The sequence below is a fragment of the Mustelus asterias genome, chromosome 23, assembly GCF_964213995.1.
Source record: "Mustelus asterias chromosome 23, sMusAst1.hap1.1, whole genome shotgun sequence".
NCBI classification, from domain to species: Eukaryota; Metazoa; Chordata; class Chondrichthyes; order Carcharhiniformes; family Triakidae; genus Mustelus; species Mustelus asterias.
This window is the reverse complement of record NC_135823.1, coordinates 18372232-18393941: the sequence shown is the minus strand read 5'-3', so window position 1 is coordinate 18393941 and position 21710 is coordinate 18372232. Positions and strand designations below refer to the sequence as shown.

Below are 21710 nucleotides of genomic sequence, written 5' to 3'. Positions count from 1 at the left end.
GGCACCCCTGTGAGCACTTAGCCTGAAAAAAACCTTGCGAGTCCCATTTGCACTGTGGGCGGGACTTATCACGCCCGAAACGATCGGAGCTCTGAACTGCGCATGCGCAGTTAGAAAAAAATTTGGAAAAGCTCGCCTGTGTCAGATCACTCCCAGCCTGCAGAAAGTGGAGAAAGCGGCCCGGGAGCAAAAAGCAGGAGCGATGGACCCCACAGACATCACTGTCCCCCTTATCCACCCACCCCACCCACTACCCAGACCGATCGCGCCCCCGCCCCCTTTCCCCCCACCGATCGCCCACAGAGTGGCAGTGGACCCCCCTGACCTCCCCTCCCCGTTCCCCCCCACCGGAGATCCATCTTACCCACCTCCCCCGCCCCCAAGAGAATGATCTGGCCTCACTCCCCCCCGCCCTGCTCCTGGAGGTAAATCTGACCTGCCTCCCTCCCTCCCCCCTCCCAAAGAATGATCTGACCTCACTCCCACCCCCACTCCGCCCCCACCCCCCCCACAGAATGATCTGGCCTCACTCCCCCCTCCCCCCCTGCAGAGAATGATCTGATCTCACTCCCCACTTCCCCCGAAAATGATCTGCCCTCCTCCCCACCCCCCCCTCCCTGCAACCAGACAACGATCGGCCTCCTCCCACCCCCCCAACCAGACAACGATCGGCCCGCCCTCCTACCTCCACCCCCGCCCCTCACCAGAGAATGATCTGACCCGCCTCTCTCCCCCTCCACTACTGATCTGAGTCAGAGAGCTGTTGGAAGCTCTGAACTCGCCTCTTCAGCAGCTGGAGCGCCCGATTCAGACTTTTATTCAGCATGTCCATTTCGGCGCGATTCTGGATTGGCGAACACGGTGGTAAAGGGGGAAATGCTGATAAAGTTGGGCAGGCAGTTCATTAATTCAATTTTAATGCATGCAAATGTATTTAAGTCGCCGTTGTGCCCATTTCGGGCACGAATCGGATTGCGGCCATTCCCGTGTCTCGGTAAAGTGGCCATCTGAGCGGACGCGGGCGCGGATCGTGCTAATGGCCTCACACCCGACTTTACCACATTTTCGTGCCCAAAAATGCGTGCGGCGCAATGGTAAAATCGGGCCCAACGAGTCCAAAACAGTACACGGTACTCTAAATGCCCCATACAGTTGTAGTAAGACTTCCCTACTTTTATACCCCAATCCCCTTGCAATAAAGTCCAACATTCAATTTTCTTTCCTAATTACTTGCATGCTGCATGCTGTCCTTTTGTAATTCACATCAAAAGATACCCAGATCCCTCTGCACTGCAGCATTCAGCAGTCTCTCCCCAGTTAAATTCTATTTCTCTATTCTTCCTGCTGAAGTGGACAACCTTACACCAAAAGGATGCCGTATCTCTCCCAAAGATGTCCCAGGACCACATCCAAAGGGGTACTCTAGCTATACAAACATCTCCGCCAAGTTCAGGCCTCCTCTTATCTGGTCTAAACTGCATATTCCAAGTTTCACACCCCTGGCCCAAATTGCGCATGCCTGAAACCCAGCCTGACTCCACACCCACCCCTGTGAAAATGGAACATGTCATGTTCGGGGTGAGATTTAGGGTTTCCGACCACTTCTGGGATTTTCGCCATCACAGAAATGCGAAACTCTCTTTATTATCTTAATCTGGTGTTCCAAGTACATTTTTGATGCTCTTCCCCATTGATCAGACACCACAGACATTACAAGGTGCTATGACCATAACACACTGTCCATTTACAACTGAGCTTGGGTTCAAATTCAATCCTCACTGTCGGGAAGAAAGCTTTCTCTGTCTGCTAGCTTTAAGGTTTCCATCCTTGCAACGTGGGAGCTGTGCAAAACCTGGCCTAGGAGTGCTTTGCGCTCATTGAAGACATTGAAGTACAAACAAATTTCACTCCCAGAACTAACATCCTTCAAGCTAAAAAAAAGTTTACAAACAAAAAGGCTTAATTGAATCCAATTCCCTTGTGTTTGCTAACTCTGAAAAAGTCAGCTGAATCTACCACAGAATGTTATTCCTAGCGCACCTTAATCTTGGGTTGGATGAATACTTACCTCAGAAGTCAGTTAAAAATAAACATTTGTTGAAAAGAGATGGCTTTGCATGAATGAGTGCTGCACATCTCAATGTCCAAACTTAAGAGGGAGGCCGTGGGCAAGAGAGTTGGGCAATTCAGCATGGCCAATGCACCTAACCCGCACATCTTTGGACTGTGGGAGGAAACCGGAGGAAACCCACGCAGACACGAGAAGGATGAGCAAATTCCACACAGACACACCCGAGACCGGAATTGAACCGGAACCATGGCGCTGTGAGGCAGCGATGCTAACCACTATGCCACTGTGCTACCCATCCTTAAACATTCACTCCCTCCACCAGCAGCACACAGTGGCTGCTGTATATTCCGTTCTCAAGATGCACTGCAGCATCTCATCAAGGTTTCTTTAAGAACAACTCCCAAACCTGTGATTTCTACCACCTGGAAACAAAACATCTCCACGTGCGAGTTCCCTTTCAAGTTACCCAGGAGCCTGACTTGAAAATATGTTGCAGTCCTTTCATTGCTAGGTCAAACTCCTGGAATATCCTACCTAACAGAACTGAAGGAGTACCTTCATTGCACTGGATTGTGATGACCCACCTTTCGAGGGCAATAATGTTGCCTTGCCAACCACACTCACACCCCATTAAAAAAAATGGATACAGAGGCAAGGATGATAGAGTCATTGGTTGAAATTCTCTGGCCTCCCAGCCACGTGTTTCCCACCGGCGGGAGGTGGCGTGTTGTTTGCTAGCAGCGGGATTCTCTGGTCCCGCAGCTGTCAATGGAAATTCCCACTGACATCACCCCACGCCGGCGGGAAACCCGCGGGTGGGGGTGCACTACCGGCGGGACCGGAGAATTCCGCCGGCGTGAACGGCCAGAGAATTCCAGCCATGATCTCACTGAGTGGCAGAATAGACTCAAAGGGTTCAATGATCTACCCATGTTCCTATGTATTTGATTTTGGAACCAGATCAACTGCAGACTCTTTTCTGATCTTGCACTGACCAGTTTCGAAAGCTGCACATTCAACACCAGAAGAAGAATGTAACTTCAATGCAATGGAACTGACTTGTTGCAGTCTGGCCATTATTATATATTGTAATAACAAAATGATTGCTGTATTTACAATTTAAAAGACAAAAAACACAGCCCAGTGCTCTCAGGAATCTCACTGAGAAAGTGGTATGCATACCAGTCAATCATTGTATCAGCACCAGCTAATCTGGGCATTGCACTTGGCACCAAAATAATGGCAGCTTGATCCACATTGAAGCCATACCACAAGTTGCAAAAGGAAGTGCAGCAGACCTTGAATTAAACACACAAATTATAAATAATGATACCTATATGAACAAACCGAATCAAAATATAAAACAATAAAGCAGAAGTTACCTGCTAACCCCTTCGTTCCAGTTCAGACTGAAGTGTATTGTCTTTATGGGAGACATTAATTTATGTACAGGGATGATTTCAGTGAGCATGGAGAAAGAGAAAAAAAGAGCAATCCATCGGAGCAATCAATGAGATCTCCATTAGCTGTACTTCAATTAACCACCTTCCTGATTATCCTTCAGAATTTTCACAGGATAAAGCCTGATAATGCAGAATCTGCAGAAACTGCACCCCATCTATTGCAAATCAATCTCACAGACCTGAAAATCAAACTCAATCCATGTTATTTGGCATTGGGGCATAGTGGTTAGCACTGCTGCCTCATAGCTTCAGGGACCCTGGTTCGATTCCCGGCTTGTGTCACTGTCTATGCAGAGTCCTCATGTTCTCCCCGTGTCAGCGTGGGTTTCCTCAGGGTGCTCCGGTTTCCTCACACGTCCGAAAGACGTGCAGGTTAGGTGCATTGGCCATGCTAAATTCTCCCTCAGTGTACCCAAACAGACACCGGAATGTGGCGACTAGGGGACTGTCACAGTAACTTCATTGCAGTAAGCCTACTTGTGACATTAATAAGTACACTTAAACTTAAAAGCGTTCCAGGATATTGCTGCATCGCAGATTTAGGGCTAAAATTTGGGAATGCTCAATTATCCACCAATTTATGCTATCTATGTGGAGTTTCCCCCATTAAGACAGAGAAAGAAAGTTCCAGTATAGTTACATTCCTTCAATGACTTGCTGCGATACTTATAATATTTAGATCTGAAATGCAGGGTCAGTTTTACTCTAAATATCCTTTCGTGTTTCTTTAGAAATGAATGTTGCTCATAGAAGTACTGTTCCCTGCAAAGTATTTAAATGGTTTCAAAAGTACTTAAATGCCTTCATTAAAAGCACAAAAGTGAATTAAAATCAGAGACATTAATAAAGAGTTATCTGAAGATGGTTTACCTGATAGCAGTAAAAATAGACTGAAGAGCAGAAATTCCATTGATGAGAGCGCAGCCAGATCTAGACTCGGGGACAGGGTGAGCTGATGGTTTTCTGGTTGCCTCAAATGGTCTGGAACTAATGTCAGCTGCTAAAACCCTCCAACGCCATCATTTCCTGAAAGCAGGTATATAGTAACAGCTCTGTTCCAGCTTGGTCTACCAAGTAGCCTCTTACTTCGTATCACTGAGTTGTTGAAAAGGAACTGAAAGTTAACACTTTTCATATTCAGACAAATGCAAATCTGCACTCGAAAAGCTCCTAGTCATTCATGCAGATAGTCATTCCATGAAGACAATGCCTGGCACTGCCAGAAATCACAGAAACTCAAACATTCTGGTACAGGGTCCCATGAAGGAAAATCTCACAAAGTTTTAGAAAGTTCGACGCAGGCAACACAAGGTCATTTAAACCTGTCCTTCCTGTAGCATGAGTACAAGAGAGACTTTGTTAATTTTGGTCTATGTATGTTCTCTGGGTTTCAATGTAACGTAAGAAGATTACTTTGTAGAATCTACATCAGTAAATTCCTGCGGTAACAGCTTCTCACATTGGTGCACCAGATACCTCAGAGGTAACTATTGCCAGTCTGAGTTACTTTTTGTAAACCTTTAAGATGTTATACTGAGGCATCCGCTTTGTCCAACTAACATGGCCTGTTCCTGACCCTTCAACGGAACGAGTGCAACATGTTTTGCACGCAGCAAGATTCGTGTGGAATAAAAACAGAAAATGCTGAAAATACTCAGCAAGCCTGGCAGCGTTAGCATGTGTGTGAGTGTGTGTGTGTGTGAGAATGTGTGAGTGTGTGTGTTTGTGTGTATATGGATGAGTGTGTGTGTGTGTGTGAGAATTTGCGTGTGTGTGAGACTGTGTGTGTGGGTGTGTGTGTGCGTGTGTGTGTGTGCGTGTGTGTGTATGCGTGTGTGTGTGAGTGTGTGAGTGTGTGTGTGTGTGTGTGAGAGTGTGTGTGTGTGAGTGTGTGTGTGTGAGTGTGTGTGAGAATTTGAGTGTGTGTCAGAATGTGTATGTGTGTGTGTATGAGTGAGAGTGTGTGTATGTGTGTGAGTGTGTGTATGTGAGTGAGTGTGTGTGTGAGAATGTGAGTGTGTGTGTTTGTTTGTGAGTGTGTGTGTGTGTGTGTGTGAGTGTGTGTGTGTGTATATGGGTGAGTGTGTGTGTGTGAGATTTTGTGTGTGTGTGTGTGTATGTGAGTGAGTGTGTGTATGTGTGTGTGTGTATGTGAATGAGTGTGTGTGAGTGTGAGTGTGTGAGTGTGTGTGAGAATTTGAGTGTGTGTCAGAATGTGTATGTGTGTGTGTATGAGTGAGTGTGTGTGTATGTGTGTGAGTGTGTGTGTGAGAGAGTGTCTGTATGTGTGTGTGAGTGAGTGAGTGTGTGTGCGTCAGTGTGTGTGTATGTGTGTGTGTGTGAGTATGTGCATGTGTGAGAGAGTATGTGAGAGTGTGTGTATGTGGGTGAGAGTGTGTGTGAGTGTGTATGTGTGTATGTGTGTGTGGGTGTGTGTGTGCGTGCGTGTGTGTGTGTATGCGTGTGTGTGAGTGTGTGTGTGTGAGTGTGTGTGAGAATTTGAGTGTGTGTGTCAGAATGTGTATGTGTGTGTGTATGAGTGAGTGTGTGTGTATGAGTGTGTGTGTGTATGTGTGTGTGTGTGTATGTGAGTGAGTGTGTGTGTATGTGTGAGAGTGTCTGTGTGTGTGTATGTGTGTGAGTGTGTGTGTGAGAATGTGAGTGTGTGTGTTTGTTTGTGAGAGAGTGTGTGTGTGTGAGTGTGTGTGTGGATATGGGTGAGTGTGTGTATGTGAGAGTGTGTGTGAGAATTTGTGTGTGTGTGCGTGTATGTGCGTATGTGAGTGAGTGTGTGTATGTGAGTGAGTGTGTGTATGTGTGAGTGTGTGTGTGTGAGAGTGTGTGTGTGTGTGTGTGTGTGTATGTGTGTGAGTGTGTGTGTGAGAATTTGAGTGTGTGTCAGAATGTGTATGTGTGTGTATGAGTGAGTGTGTGTGTATGTGTGAGTGTGTGTGTATGTGAGTGTGTGTGTGTGTATGTGTGTGTGTGTATGTGTGTGAGTGTGTGTGTGTGAGTGTGTGTGAGAGAGTGTATGTGTGTGAGTGAGTGTGTGTGCGTGAGTGTGTGTGTGTGCGTGAGTGTGTGTGTATGTGTGTGTGTGAGTATGTGCATGTGTGAGAGAGTATGTGAGAGTTTGCGTATGTGGGTGAGAGTGTATGTGTATGTGTGGGTGAGAGTGTGTGTGTGTCTTTGTGAGAGTGTGTATGTGTGTGTGTGAGAGTGTCTGTGTGAGAGAGTGTGTGTGTGTGTGTGTGCGTATGTGGATGAGTGTGTGTGCAAGTGTGTGTGTGAGTGTGTGTGAGTGAATGTATGTGTGTGTGTGCGTGTGAGTGTCTGTGTCAGAGTGTGTATGTGTGTGTGAGAGTCTGTGTGAGAGTGTGTGTGTATGTGGGGGAGCGTGTGTGTGTGTAAGTGAGTGTGTGTGTGAGTGTGTGTGGGGGGAGTGTGGCGGTGTGTATGTGTCCGGTGAGGTAAATAGAGTTAACATTTCAGGTCGATGACCTTTCACCTGAAAGTTCACAGATCAGAAATGCTAATTGTCTCTCTGCATGAATGCTGTCTTGCCTGCTGAGTATTTTCCACACTTTCTGTTTTCATTACAAATTTCCATCCAGTATTTGTCTTTATATAGCCTCTCTGTGTGAAATTGCCCATTAGTGAAAGTTGTATGCTGTTTGCTCCAGCCTGCTGGGAACTAGATCGAAACTACCCAAATTCTCTTCACATTAACAGGTGCCAACTGACCACTCTTGGGATGGAACTTAATGCCCTCCCCTGGGGTGAGTTTGGAGGCAGAGCACATTTAAAATGGCAGATGGGTGGTAGGTGGGGACCCCACCCCCTTCCCACCTCTCCCCCAATAATTTCAAGACGGGAAGGTTCATGGGCAGCCTTACCACACACCACCAATTGATGGCCTTCAGTGGGAAGTTAATGCACACTTAATAGCCTCATCCTGCACCACTGGTATTCACTCAGCAATGGATGGGAGACTCGCCATGTGGGAGCCTAATAAGCAGGCTTCCGTGTGAGGGGGAGGTTGGGGCGTTGGATGGACTTCGTTGTCATGCTTCATGCATTATATCATCCAGGGACCTGCTATCAGGAAGGGGGTTGCCAATGAAAGTGCCACCCCCTTCCATGCTCTTGCTGCATAATCGCTTCCCTTCTGTCCCATGCCCCTGTCCTGCCATCACTCGCCTATGGAATAGATTCCTTGGTGATCCTGAGCATCAGATGGGTGCATTGCTCTCAGTAGCCACCACCTTTTTGGTGTGACTCTGAGGAAGGCCTGTTGCAATGACCCCAGGGAAGGCGTGCTGCTATCTGGTTGAGTGTCAGATTGACACTTAATTCGTCAGGCCTACCTGAAAGTAGGTGATCCAGGCTCTCACGCTCTCTCCAGCTGGTAGGTGAGGCCCCCATTGCCTACATTAAATTCCGTCCTTGGAGTGGACGTGATGATATGGTGATTTAAACTCTACCCTTATGGTATAGACTGGGCAGGCAGATAGTTGACTTCATAGAATCCCTACAGTGCCGGAGACCATTTGGCCCATCGAGTCTGTACCGACCACAATCCAATCCGGGCCCTATTCCCGTAACCCCAAACATTTACCCTGCTAATCCCCCTGACACTAGGGTCAATTTAGCTTGGCCAATCAACCTACCCCGCACATGTTTCGGACTGTGGGAGGAAACCCATGCAGACATGGGGAGAACATGCAAACTCCACACAGACAGTGACCCGAGGCCAGAATTGAACCTGAGTCCCTGGTGTAGTGAGGCAGCAATGCTAACCACTGTGCCACCGTGCCACCCTTGACTCTGGGGAAGGCCTGCTATTACCTGGTTGAGTGCCAGATTGACACCTAATTTGTCAGGCCGAACCTGAAATTAGGTGACCCAGTTACCAAGCTGAACTTGCTCAAGTTCAACTTTACCAAGTGACTTGATAATATCCAACATCTTCAAGTTTAACTTTCTACAAGGCCCAATAGAAAAAAACAGTTTGGACCAGTATTCTTATTTCCAAGTTTTTACTGGTGTTCCATTTTAAAGTATACAAGACCACTTTGGAATACTATTCTTAGTTCCCCATTTTTACAGTTTTTTTTCTTCTCGGGGGTGGTGGAGTCCTTCTTTAAACTTGTAAGTGGGGCTCGCCTATTGTCATCAGGCTCTGAGTGCAGTTTTGCCCTAGGTCAAACAGGGAAGGCATTGTGGTTTTCCCTTCAGGTGAAGATGGAGCAAATAGAATCAAGGTCCTTAAAAGGCAAGTAAAGGTATTTCTGTTTAACTTTCCTTGCTGGCTCAGGAGCAGCAAATGTCTTCCAGGCCCCATAAAAAAATCTAGACGGGCTCCCTTCTCTCTCTCTCCAAGAGGCCTCCTGAAATCCCCTTCCATTGACTTGACCTGCGAAACCTTCCCTTTGCAGCCAGCTGCATTCTGCTGCCCAAAGCCCTGTCCTGCCCATTTGAGGCCCATTTGAGGTGTGTTGTTGACTGATATCATGCAGATAAATCCTAGGAGTTATAATTATGTGGGCCTCATGCTACTGAAGTCAGACAGATTCAGTGCTTGTCTCACCCTTCGCCTGTCTGAGTCCTATACCAAGTTAAAAATGGCGCTAGTTCTCTTTATGTGGAGACCAACAAAACCCTTTACTTGTCTTGTAAAGCACTGAGATTCATCTAATCTGCACATGGCGATCCTTTGGTGCTGTTTTGTTGGTCCTACTCTGAATTAGAAACATCTATGTCGAAATCTTCTGTATTTATCAATTGCAGACAGTAATGCAGGAAAAATCCACTATTTTTGGTCTCTGTTACATTAGGTAATAGCTCCACTGACTCGCAAATTGCAACCATGAAATATTATATTATTAAAAATTATAGTAAGATAGATCCTAAAATATAGCCTTCTATTGAGTTCAGCAACTTTAGGCTGTGAGCTTTTCCCTCCATCTTGACGGCATAGTGGCACAGGGGTGGCAGAGTGGCACAGTGGTTAGCACTGCTGCCTCACAGCGTCAGGGACCCGGGTTCAATTCTGGCCTCGGGTCACTGTCTGTGTGGAGTTTGCATATTCTCTCCATTTCTGCGTGGGTTTCCTCCGGGTGCTCTGGTTTCCTCCCACACTCCAAAGATGTGCGGGTTAGGTGAATTGGCCATGCTAAATTAACCCCTAGTGTCAGAAGAATTAGCAGGGTAAATATGAGGGTTTATGGGAATAGGGCTTGGGTGGGATTGTGGTCAGTGCAGATTTGATGGGCTGAATGACCTTCTCTTGCACTGTAGGGATTCTATGAATCCCCCCTCCCCTTTTGTTGTCAGTTTTTTGGTTCCCCTGGATTGTCCCAACCACCCCACCTCTCCCCCCATTGGCCACTGTCTCCAGTTGTCCAGTTTTGCTCCCACTGAGCACTGACCTCTGTTTTCCCTATTCACGCATTCTGTTATCCTCCCTTTGCTGCTATTAACACTCTTCAGTCCCTAATGGTACCATTAACACTCCCTATATCTCATGTCCATGGCATCTTTGTCATCTCTCCTCAGCCTTGACCTATCAGTGATTTTCCATTCTGCCTCTACCCCCCCTCCAAATATATGATTCATCACATTTCTATCCCTCTTCAGTTCTGTAGAAGGGTCAATGGACTTGAAATGTTTACTGTGTTTCTCTCTCCACAGATGTTGCCAGACCTGCTGCGTTTATCCAGCATTTCCTATTTTCATTTCAGATTTCCAGCATCTGCAGTATTTTGCTTTTATTGAAAGTATTTATTGTTGTTGGTTTAATGTGATGTGTACTCATAATTCCTTTTTAGATGCTGTATTTTATACAACAGGTTCGGATTAGGGTGTATTTCTCAGGCTTGAAGCCTAGAGTGGAGAGGAAATTCATAACCTGCCCCAAGACCTTATTATTGACTGGCAGCAAACACCAGAAATTAACCAATAGTGACTCTTCATTTCAGTTTTCCATTATTCTTGGTTGGACACAGCTCAAAGCAACAATGAAACAGAAGAGCACTCAAAATCTTCATTTGTACCAGTTTGAAACAGTTAACTTTTAAGATTCCAGACCTTTGGCCTGAAAACTGGGAACCTGTGAGTTTTTTTCACTCCTAGTCTTTGCCCTCCCCTTGCAGTGTTGACTTATTGTTGCGATAGGCACTGGTCACCTTCTGGTACCTCATTCAAGTAGTCATTATTGATAGAGTCGTAGAGTCATAGGGTGGAATTTTCCAGCCGCGCATGCCCCGAGACTGGAAAGTCCTGCCCAAGGTCAATGGACCTTTGCATGGTTCGTGCCCTGCCCGCTATGATTCCCGTGGCAGGCGGGACAGGAGAATTCCGCCCATAGTGTTTTATAGCACAGCTAGAGGCCCTTTGGCCCAAATTGTCTGCGCCAACCATCAAGCACCTATCTATTCTAATCCCATTTTTCAGCACTTGGTCCATAGCCTTGTATGCTATGGCGTTTCCAGTGCTCACTTAGATGTACGACAGTTGCTAGAGAGGAACGTCCTAGCCTGTCTACTGTCCAATGTGGTCAAGCTGATCTTAACTGCACCTCCCCACACTATCCCTTGATTCCTTCAATATCTAAAATCTATCCATCAAATCAACCTCAAATGTACTCAACGACTGAACATCCCCAGTGATCTGGGATTAGAGAATTCCAAAGAGTTTCAAACCTCTTGAGTGAAGAAATTTCTCATCTCAGTCCGAAATGGTTGAACCCTAGAGACTGTGACCCTTAGTTTTTGATGCCTCAACCAGGGCAAACATCCTCCCAGCATCTACGCTGCCAAACCCTTTAAAAATGTTGTAGGTTTCAATTACATCACCTATCATTCTTCAAACCTCTATGGAATATAGCCCGGTTCTACTAAATTTCTCCACATAGGACAATCCCTTCATCCTATGAACTAGTCTAGTGAACATTCAATGTTGGGTAAGAAGACCAAAGCTATACACAGCACTCCAGCTGGAAGGTTTCTTTACTATTATGCTCCAATCCCTTTGTAATAAAGACTAACATACCATTTGGTTTCCTAATTGTTGCTTTAACTGATGTTAACTTTCTGTGTTTCATGCGCAAAGACACTTGGATCCCTCGGAATACCAGTTGCCAGTCTCTCACCATTGCAAAAAATATCATGCTTTTGTACTTTTCCTATCAAAGTGGATAGCTTCACACTTCCCTATGCTATATCCCATCTGTCAGTTGTTCTTGCCACTCTCTTAACCTGTTTATATCTCTCTGTGTCCTCATTATAGCCCAATTTCCCTCCTAACTCTATATTATCTGCAAATGTAGATAAATTACCCCCAATCCCCTTATCCAAATCATGAATACAGATAGTAAACAGCCAATGCACAATCCTGTGAGCTATCGCTTGCCAAGCCAAAAAGGACCCATTTATTCCTAGTCTCTGTTTTCCATTCATTAACCAATCCTTAGGATTAATCCATAATCCCAATCCCATGAACCCTAATTTTGTGTAATAACCGCTTGCGTGACAACTTACTGAGTGCTTTTTAAAATTGTAAATACATTGCATCTACCGGTTCCCCCTTTTCGATTCTCTACAACTTCAAAAGCCTCTTAAGTTTGTCAAACATGACTTCCTTAAATCCGTGTTGATTCTGTCTAATCATTGTACAAATTTCTAAGTGCCCTGTTACCATGTCTCTTACAATAAATTCTAACATTTTCCCTACTATTGACATCAGCCAACCAGGCTATGGATGGACCAATTTTCTCCATGGGGTTTTTATTCCTTAAGGGAGGGCATATTAAAAATTAGGAATTAATCCTTTCATTGTTTGCAATTATTTATCTACAATCATATTTTTAATCCAGTTACAGGGATAGAGCGGGTGGGGGCAGGGCCTGGGTAAGATGCTCTTTCGGAGAGTCAGAGCAGACGTGATAGGGTGAATGGTCTTCTTCTGCACTGTAGGGATTCTATGGATGCAGATGCCAGCTGCTCTCAAGCTGTGAAATCAGGAGCTCGGGTTCCCTCAGCACGGTGGCACAGTGGTTAGCACCGCTGCCTCACAGCACCAGGGACCTGGGTTCAATTCCGGCCTCGGGTCACTGTCCATCTGGAGCTTGCACGTTCTCCCCGTGTCTGCGTGGGTTTCCTCTGGGTGCTCCAGTTTCCTCCCACAGTCCAAAGGTGTGCGGGTAAGGTTGATTGGACATGCTAAATTGTCCCTTAGAGTCAGGGAGATTAACAGAGTAAATACATGGGGTTACGGAAATAGGGGATTGTAGTCGGTGCAGGCACGATGGGCCAAATGGCCTCCTTCTGCATTGTATGGATTCTATGATTCTATAAACTGATGGCATTTCTTGCACATATGGTTCCCAGACATGTCCTGGAGGTACCACAGGGAACTTGGTGTGCATTCCAGGGACTGAAGTAGCCTGTCATGCCTCTGTTTATGAGATAAACCAAACTTAACAGAAATGAAGTAAAAACTTATTAGAGACCTGTACAACAAAACTCATCAGCTACTCACCAATCAGCTTCCCTTGCACTCACACCACTTTTGTTTATTGTTACCTTCCTCCCTGACACTCACACTCCGTCTGCTTTGCTGCTCTGGCCACTACCTCCTTTAAGTTCTTGTTTTTAACTCTGGACTCTCCAAACAACCGATCACATAACTGCTGCCCTATGGTGTCACTCCTCGATATTTTTGTTGACTTGCTTGCACAGTGCTCTCCGTGGCTGTTCCTATCTCCACTGTACCCTTGAGCCTCCCACTGTTCTTGCAATGCTCCCCCTCTCTCTAATAAGTAACAGTACCTTCTTGGACATTTTGTCCCCATGTGAAAACCCTTTGCATGCCTCTATATTAGATTTCCTCAGCCATCTATCTGCTTCGTTCTCAAGTACATTCAATCTGCCTGCAGCTTATCCTGTTGAGCTTTGTGATCTGCCAGCTTCATTAGCTTTGTGCCATCTGCAATGTGCAGCTTCGCTGTGCGTGTGACTCTAAACTTTCTAACCAGATATTAAAACGAAAATATATTCTCATGCGGGACCAGACATGTCACGCAGGTCACAGACAGATCTAGATGGTTGCTCGCAGACACAACAGCACTGATACTTCATGTCGAGGCGAGATACGATATGCTCTTTATACAGCAAGGTAATCTTTAGTCATGGTCTTTTGACCAACAATACAAAGATGTTTTTTTGGGAGAGCTTCCAAAATTGCCTTCAGCTGGAAACATGGCAGCTAACTGCAAAACCCCACGAGCAACATTCTCCAAGGCTGATAACAATCTGTGAGCCAGTGCCGCCTGGTTCCTTTGGTCAACTATTTGCATGTCCATCTGAAATATTTCCACTGATACTTACTTTCTTCATTTTCATTACCAGCCTTTCAAGAGGGGGATTGTATCAAAAGCCTTCCACAAGTCTATATATATTCACTGCTTTTTTCAAGTTCCTTCTTCACACCTTCAAAGAAAAGCAAATTGGTTATCGTCTTATGATTTTGTTTCCATTCATAATTTTATCTGTGGGATTTCCATTGGGCGGCACGGTGGCACAGTGGTTAGCACTGCTGCCTCACAGTGTCAGGGACCCGGGTTCGATTCCCAGCTCGGGTCACTGTCTTTGCGGTGTCTGCACGTTCTCCCCGTGTCTGTGTGGGTTTCCACCGGGTGCTCTGGCTTCCTCCCACAGTCCGAAAGACGTGCTGGTTAGATGCATTGGCCATGCTAAACTCTCCCTCAGTGTACCCGAACAGAGGCGAGTCGATTTCCACAGTGAGTTCATCGCAGTGTTAATGTAAGCCTGCTTGTGACAATAATAAGTAAACTTTAAAACAATTAATTCACCCACAACAGAGATCAGATTCACTGGTCTGTATTTTCCTAGTTTACTTCACTATCTTTTTAAAAAATAGCAGTAACATCTGTCTTTCTGCAGTCCCCAGGCGCCTCTCCACTATTCAATGGTTCCTGCAAATTTGCGTCAGAACCCTTGCAATTTCTTCCCTTCTTTTCTTAAGAATCTCCGACTGCATCGCATATGATCCCGGAGATTTCGTCGCCTTAGTTTTGCACAGCTGTTTGGCAATCATGTTAGTCGTAATGTGAATAGCATCACAATTTATTTTTGCAGCATTAGTTCCCTTTCCAGATCTCCCCCTTGGTAAATACTGAGGCTATAAACTTATTTAGCACTATATTAAATTAATTTTAAGTTTATTTGTTAGTGTCACAAGTAGGCTTACATTAACACTGCAATGAAGTTACTGTGAAAATCCCCTATAGTGATGTGGAGATGATGTGTAGCATCAATTGTCATGTCCATTCCCAATCTCATTTTCATTGTGTCTATTCCATCGTTTGCACACTCTTTTTCACTACTTATTCTGGTTTAATTGCTGCCATTTTTCTTTATAGTCTTAAGTGTCTTTCCTTGCAAGTCCAATCTAGTCAGGCAGGAATGAGTTTAAGCTTGGTACCCTCGCTTTACATACACATTGATTTGACTTATTATTGTCACATGTATAGTATACAGTGAAAAATATTGTTTCTTGCGTGCTATACGGACAAAGCATACCATTCATAGAGAAGGAAAGGAGAGGTTGTAGAATGTAGTGTTACAGTCATAGGTAGGGTGTAGAGAAAGATCAACTTAGTGTGAGGTAGGTCTATTCAAAAGTCTTATGGCAGCAGGGAAGAAGCTGTTCTTGAGTCATTTGGTACGTGTCCTCAGACTTTTGTATCTATTTCCCGACGGAAGAAGGTAGAAGAGAGTATGTCCGGGGTGCGTGGGGTCCTTAATTATGCTGGCTGTTTTTTCGGGGCAGCGGGAAGTGTAGACGGAGTCAATGGATGGGAGGCTGGTTTGCGTGATGGACTGGGCTTCGTTCACAACTCTTTGCAGTTTCTTGTGGTCTTGAACAGAGCAGCAGCCATACCACGCTGTAATACAACCAGAAAGGATGCTTTCTATGGTGCATCTGTAAAAGTTGGTGAGAGTCGTAGCAGACATGCCAAATTTGCTTAGCCACCTGAGAAAGTAGAGACGTTGGTTTCTTAACTACAGCGTCAGAATGGGGGGACCAGGACAAGTTGTTGGTGATCTCACAAAAAGTGGGGAAATCAGAAATATCTTTCTGTTTACGGACGGGGAGAAATCAGGGCTGTATAAATTATCTCCTTTCCTGTCAATAACAATACATAAGTCAGAGAACAGCTAGGTAAAGTCACCATAGTCCCATAGTCAGATGACCATGGGCTGGTGGTAATTTAACCCAAGGATCACCTCAGGCAAGGGGCAAGTTTGAGAAGATGGGGCTTTCATGAATAACCTTAGCCGGTACAAGAATTGAACCTGTGCTGTTGGCTTTTCTCTGCATCACGCACCAGACATCCAGCCAACTAAGCTAAACCAACTCCCCGGGCGGGATTTTAACGACCTCACTCTGGCAAGACTCGTAAAATCCCACCCGAGATCAACAGAGAAATCCGTTCTGTAAGCCTCGCCTGCCCCAATTCCACGTCGGGCATGGCGGCAAAATTCCGGCCCCCATGTCAGAGAACATGCTCACAAATACCCAATGATGAGTTAAAAGTAATCTTCCTTCTGGTCATTCTTCAGACAACTTTCCAAATGGCTAAAAAACTAAATTTAACTGAAGAAAATATTAGCTTTTGCTGTCAAACAAAGATTGAAATCTTTGTAATATATTTAAGGCTGTCTAAATTAAGGCTTACAGAAAAGGATTAACGTTTTTGATTTGATTTGATCTGATTTATTATTGTCACATGTATTAGTGTACAGTGAAAAGTATTGTTTCTTGCACGCTATACAGGCAAAGCATACCGTACATAGGGAAGGAAAGGAGAGGGTGCAGTCATAGCTAGGGAGAAAGATCAACTTAGTGCGAGGTAGGTCCATTCAAAGGTCTGATGGCAGCAGGGAAGAAGCTGTTCTTGAATCTGCTGGGAAAGGGATGGATACAGTTGCAAGTGCCTGGTTCTTTCACAGGGATTTTTAAAGCCAGAGTCAAAATTGAAAGAATTGCTAGTTTTTTTTCTTGTACAATTTTTCCTTCCAACCATTTGAATTTCTGGTGTGTGCTGTGAACTTTTAATGTATTTGTCCTCACTTTGGACAAAGGGAGAGGTGTAATGCCACAGTATACAGGGGGACATTGGGGCATCTGTCAAAAATCCAAGTTTAAGATTGCCTCTTCCACTGCTGGCGTCGACACTGAATAACCACTCCTCCACATTCCTTCATCTATGAGTATATACTCACATACTTTTCACTAAATTTATTACCCAAAGTTGCAGCTGCTCGATCAAGGCATGACAAATCCTTGGACCATTAGTCTTCTTTTGGTCAAAGGGCCCTCATCAAAGTATTCTCTAAACCACTTAAGTCCATCTTCGCGTCCAACACAAATTGTGATCCTTGATGATCGAGGATAAGTTTCCGGGAACTTACATGCAGTTTAGATTTTGACTGTAATTTGCTGGAGAAATTTTAATTGTAACTGCAAGTGAGTAGAATTGGCTCGAAGCACAATGAGAAATCAGGAGGCAACTCATAAGCCTCCATTCTATAATACACATGGAATCATAGAATCCCAACAGCACAGAAGGAGGCCATTCAGCCTATTGAGCCTGCACTGACAACAATCAAACCCTGTCCCCATAACTCCATGTATTTCCCCTGCTAATTTCCCTGACACTAAGGGGCAATTTTGCATGGCCAATCCACCTAACCCGCACATCTTTGGACTGTGGGAGGAAACCGGAACACCTGGAGGAAACCCACGCAGACATAGGGAGAACGTGCAAACTCCACAGTCACCCAAGGCTGCAATTGAACCCGGGTCGCTGGCACTGCACGGCAGCAATGCTAACCACTGCCACCACGCCGCCCATAATTACCTATACTCTACAACACAGAAGCCGGCCATTCGGAACAACCGGGTTCCGTGTGTGCCTCTTCCCCATCCTACTTCTTCTAACCCGATCAGTATACCCTTATATTCATTGCCCCCTTGTGTACATATCCAGCTTCCTCTTAAATATATTATCAATAAACTGGCCAATACTTATCCTTCAAACAGCATCACAAATTACAGTATTACGGTTTTGCTGTTTGTGTGAGTTTGAAATGTAGAAATTGGCTGCTGAGTTTCCCACATTACCACAGTGACTATACTTCAAAAATACTTCATTGGCTATAAAGCACTTTGGGGTATCTGATGGTCAGGAAAGGCGCTATAGAAATGTAAGTCTCTTTTTATTTTGTTACTCACCTCAATTACTCCTCCTGGAAGCAATTTCCACATTCTCATCACTCCCTGGGTGATGGGGTTTCTCCTGAATTCCCTGTTGGATTTATTAATGACTATCTTATATTTATGGTCCCAACTTTTGGATACCACCACAAGGGGAAGCATCTTTTTCATCTCTACACCATCAAACCCCTACATCATTTTCAGAACCACTATCACATTTAGGCCAATATAAATATTACCTTTCTCGAATGCCAACTGCTACTCCTCTAAATAATATGGTTGACAGCATTGAAAATAGACATTTACAGATTTATTATCCATAAAGTAATAACAATTATTGACAAGGATTAAACATACACTTAGCAACAGTACTTACGACAAAGAGTTGAGAGCTTTAACCAGGAAATCTAAAGCAGGTTACAGTTCCGAGCTCAGTCTACTAGATCGGCCAAACCTATGAATTCCGAAGTACCATTATTTATAACTTTTTTAGTGACAATTAACATACTTCATAGCATTACCTAATAGGTCACCCAACAATGAGTTGATTGTTCTGGTCTTGCAGTACACAGCTCAGTAACTCCCTAGCATGTTCCACTTCCCAGTTTTCTCAGATAGCTCCTTTAAGTCTCAATGCTTGAGCAAACAAAGGAACCTTCTCTGCCTGTTCTGTTTACAACAGCTGATGATTGTGAGAAGGTCAATCACCTCAGCTCCAGGTCATCACTGCAGGAGTTCCTCAGGGTGAGTGCCCTAGGCCCAACCACCTTCAGCTGCTTCATCAATGACCTTCCCTCCATCATAAGTGGGGATGTTCACTGCTGACAATGTCTGGTCCCATTCACAATTCCTCAGAAGCCGAAGTAGTGCATGCCCACATGTAGCAAGATCTGGGCAACATGCAAGTTTGGTCTGATAAATGGTCACATTTGCACCACACAAATGTCAGATAATGACCGTTTTCAACAAGTGAGAATTTAAACCATCTCCTCTTGACATTCAATTATATTATGATCAATGAATTCCACCATCATAAACATCCTTACGTTAATGAGCCTGATCTTTAGGCCCCGCCAGGATATTAAGCTCACCCTCAAGCCCAACAACGCCTCTACTTTCTCAGAAGACTAAGGAAATTTGGCATGTCAGTTACGACTCTCACCAACTTTCACAAATGCACCATAGAAAGCATTCTTTCTGGTTGTATCACAGCTTGCTATGGCTCCTGCTTTGCCCAAGACTGCAAGAAACTACAAAGGGTCATTATTGTAGCCCGTCCAACAATACTTTTCACTGCATACTAATACACATGACAATAATAAATCAAATCAAATCAAATGGCCGGGGAAAAAGCATAATGAATGACACAGTGCGGGATTATGACCCACATTTGAGCCTAATGATGGGGTTCACAAGTGTGCAGGAAGAATCCAGCCCACTGCAGTACAGGTCAGACCTGGGAACTCAGCAGTGAGTACCTCACCTTCTGACTCCCCAAAGCTTGTCCACCATCTACAAGGTACAAGTCAGGAGTGTAATTGGATACTCATCACTTGGTTAGATGAGCGCAGCTCCAACAACACTCAAGAAGCTCAATAAAGCAACCTACTTAATTGATTGGCAACTCAGTCACATTAAACCTTCACACCCTGCACCAACCATGTACAGTAACTGCAGTATGTGCCATCTCTGAGATGAACAGCAGCAACTCACCAAGACTTCAGCAATAGCACCTTCCAAGGCCGTGACCTTCCAAATCTGTGAATTTGTGAGATTTTCTTTGTGTTTTAACCTGGTTCTGGTTGACTGGCATTTCCTGCAGTCGTTTGGCTCCAGAACAAAGTAAAAGTATTAAGAGTAGAATTCGGGAGTCCTTTTATTTGAGTTGAAATTAATTTAACTAATTAAGGTGGGTGTCTGGAACAAGCTGTTAGTGGTAGTAGTAGAGGCGGGTACAATTTTGTCTTTTAAAAAGCATTTAGACAGTTACATGGGTAAGGTGGGCATAGAGGGATATGGGCCAAATGCGGGCAATTGGGACTAGCTTAGGGGTTTTTTAAAAAAGTGGCATGGACAAGTTGGGCCGAAAGGCCTGTTTCCAGGCTGTAAACCTCTATGACTCTATAAGCATCAGCCTTGTCTCAGTTGATAGCACACTCTTGCCATTGAGTCAGAAAGCTGAGAGTCAAATCCCACTCCAGACATTTGACCACATGATCCCGGCTGACATTCCAGTCCGGTACTGAGGGAGAGTTGCACTGTCAGAGGTGCTGTCTTTTAGATGAGGCCTCAGATCCAATTGTCCTCGCAGTTGGGAATAACAGAACCCATAATACTACCTTGAAGAAGTGTCCTGGCCAAGACTTATCCCTCAGCGACCAACATCAAGACAGATCAGCTGATTATTTATTTTGATTTGATTTGATTTATTATTGTGACATGTATTAGGATACAGTGAAAAGTATTGTTTTTTGCAAGTATACAGACAATGCATACCATTCATAGAGAAGGAAACGAGAGTGCAGAATATAGTATTACAGTCATAGCTAGGATGTAGAGAAAATCAACTTAATGGAGAAAGATCAACTTAATTCATTGCTGTTTTTGGGAGCTTGCTGTGTGTAAATTGGCTGCCAGATTTCCTACATTGCTACGGGGTGTACATTTTAAAAAGCACTCCTTCGACTGTAAAGGATGTCCTGAGATTGTGAAAAACAGTTTAGAAACACAAGTTCTTCATTTATTAAAAGCAACTGGCTTTCCCAACTTCAAGAATTCTGATCACTAAAATAGTGTTTGGGAAGTAGACTTATAGCCAGAAAGGTGCTGGGTTTTTATGATTAGCCCATTGGCTCAAGACCGCAAGAAACTATAAAGGGTTGTGAATGAAGCCCAGTCCATCACGCAAACCAGCCTCCCATCCATTGACAGTGTCTACACTTCCCGCTGCCTCGGAAAAGCAGTCAGCATAATTAACCGGACATACCCTCTTCCACCTTGTTCCATCGGGAAAAAGATACAAAAGTCTGAGGTCACGTACCAACCGACTCAAGAGCAGCTTCTTCCCTGCTGTCATCAGGCTTTTGAATGGACCTACTTTGCACTAAGTTGATCTTTCTCTACATCCTAGCTATGCCTGTAACACTGAATTCTGCACTTACTCCTTTCCTTCTCTATGAATAGTATGCTTTGTCAGTATAGCATGCAAAACACAATACTTTTTAATTGTATACTACTATACACGACAATAATAAATCAAATCATTGTGTGGAACCAAGGCCTTGTCAACTATATTGGAAAAGCTTAAGGTTGTATGCAAGCCATAAAGGTCATGAAATATAATTCTCTAACACATATAAGCCGGAATTTTACCACTTCGCAGAACGGAAGTCTCCGTTGGCCTCGGGCGGGATTTTACGAGCCTCGCCCGAGCGAGGTCGTAAAATAGCAGCCATACTGCATGTTGTATTGAACATTACAAAAGCGATTGCGGGGACGAGGGAGTAACTTTCAACCTCACTGCCTGAATGGTCACCTGTCAGAGCAGATCATCCAGCGATTGTAGAACCTATCCAATTTTCATCCCATTGAACGTAGTGCAGCTGAAGGTGAGTCCCACAAGCAACAATGGAAACTGCAATTGTAAAACAGAAAAGAAAATTCTAATAGCAATAGACTAGGCTGTTTTCAGATGGTCCATAAATTAGAAATATCATCTGAAGCTTGGAGTTCATAACGTGCCAGAACCTAGGGAATCATTTCTTGAGTAGTGGGATCAGGGGATGTAGGTGCGAGTTTAAAGTCACTAGGTTAGCCCATATGTTACATACTTTGCATGGCTTTAAGACCAAGGTGTCCCCACAGCTGTTACA

The 21710-nt window shown here is 44.6% G+C and overlaps 1 protein-coding gene across 1 annotated transcript in view; it reads right to left on the bottom strand.

The window, feature by feature from the left end:
• Nucleotides 1-14016, bottom strand: part of pla2g10 (phospholipase A2 group X) — a 35186-nt gene extending 21170 nt beyond the window's left edge. Inside the window, exons 1-2 of the mRNA XM_078240058.1 lie at nt 13923-14016; nt 4405-4629 (exon numbers count right to left, since the gene is read on the bottom strand). Of these exons, the coding sequence (XP_078096184.1) occupies nt 4405-4444 (40 nt within the window). The 5' untranslated portion in view covers nt 4445-4629; nt 13923-14016. The remainder of the gene's footprint in view (nt 1-4404; nt 4630-13922) is intronic.
• Between the last annotated feature and the right edge of the window lie 7694 nt (nt 14017-21710).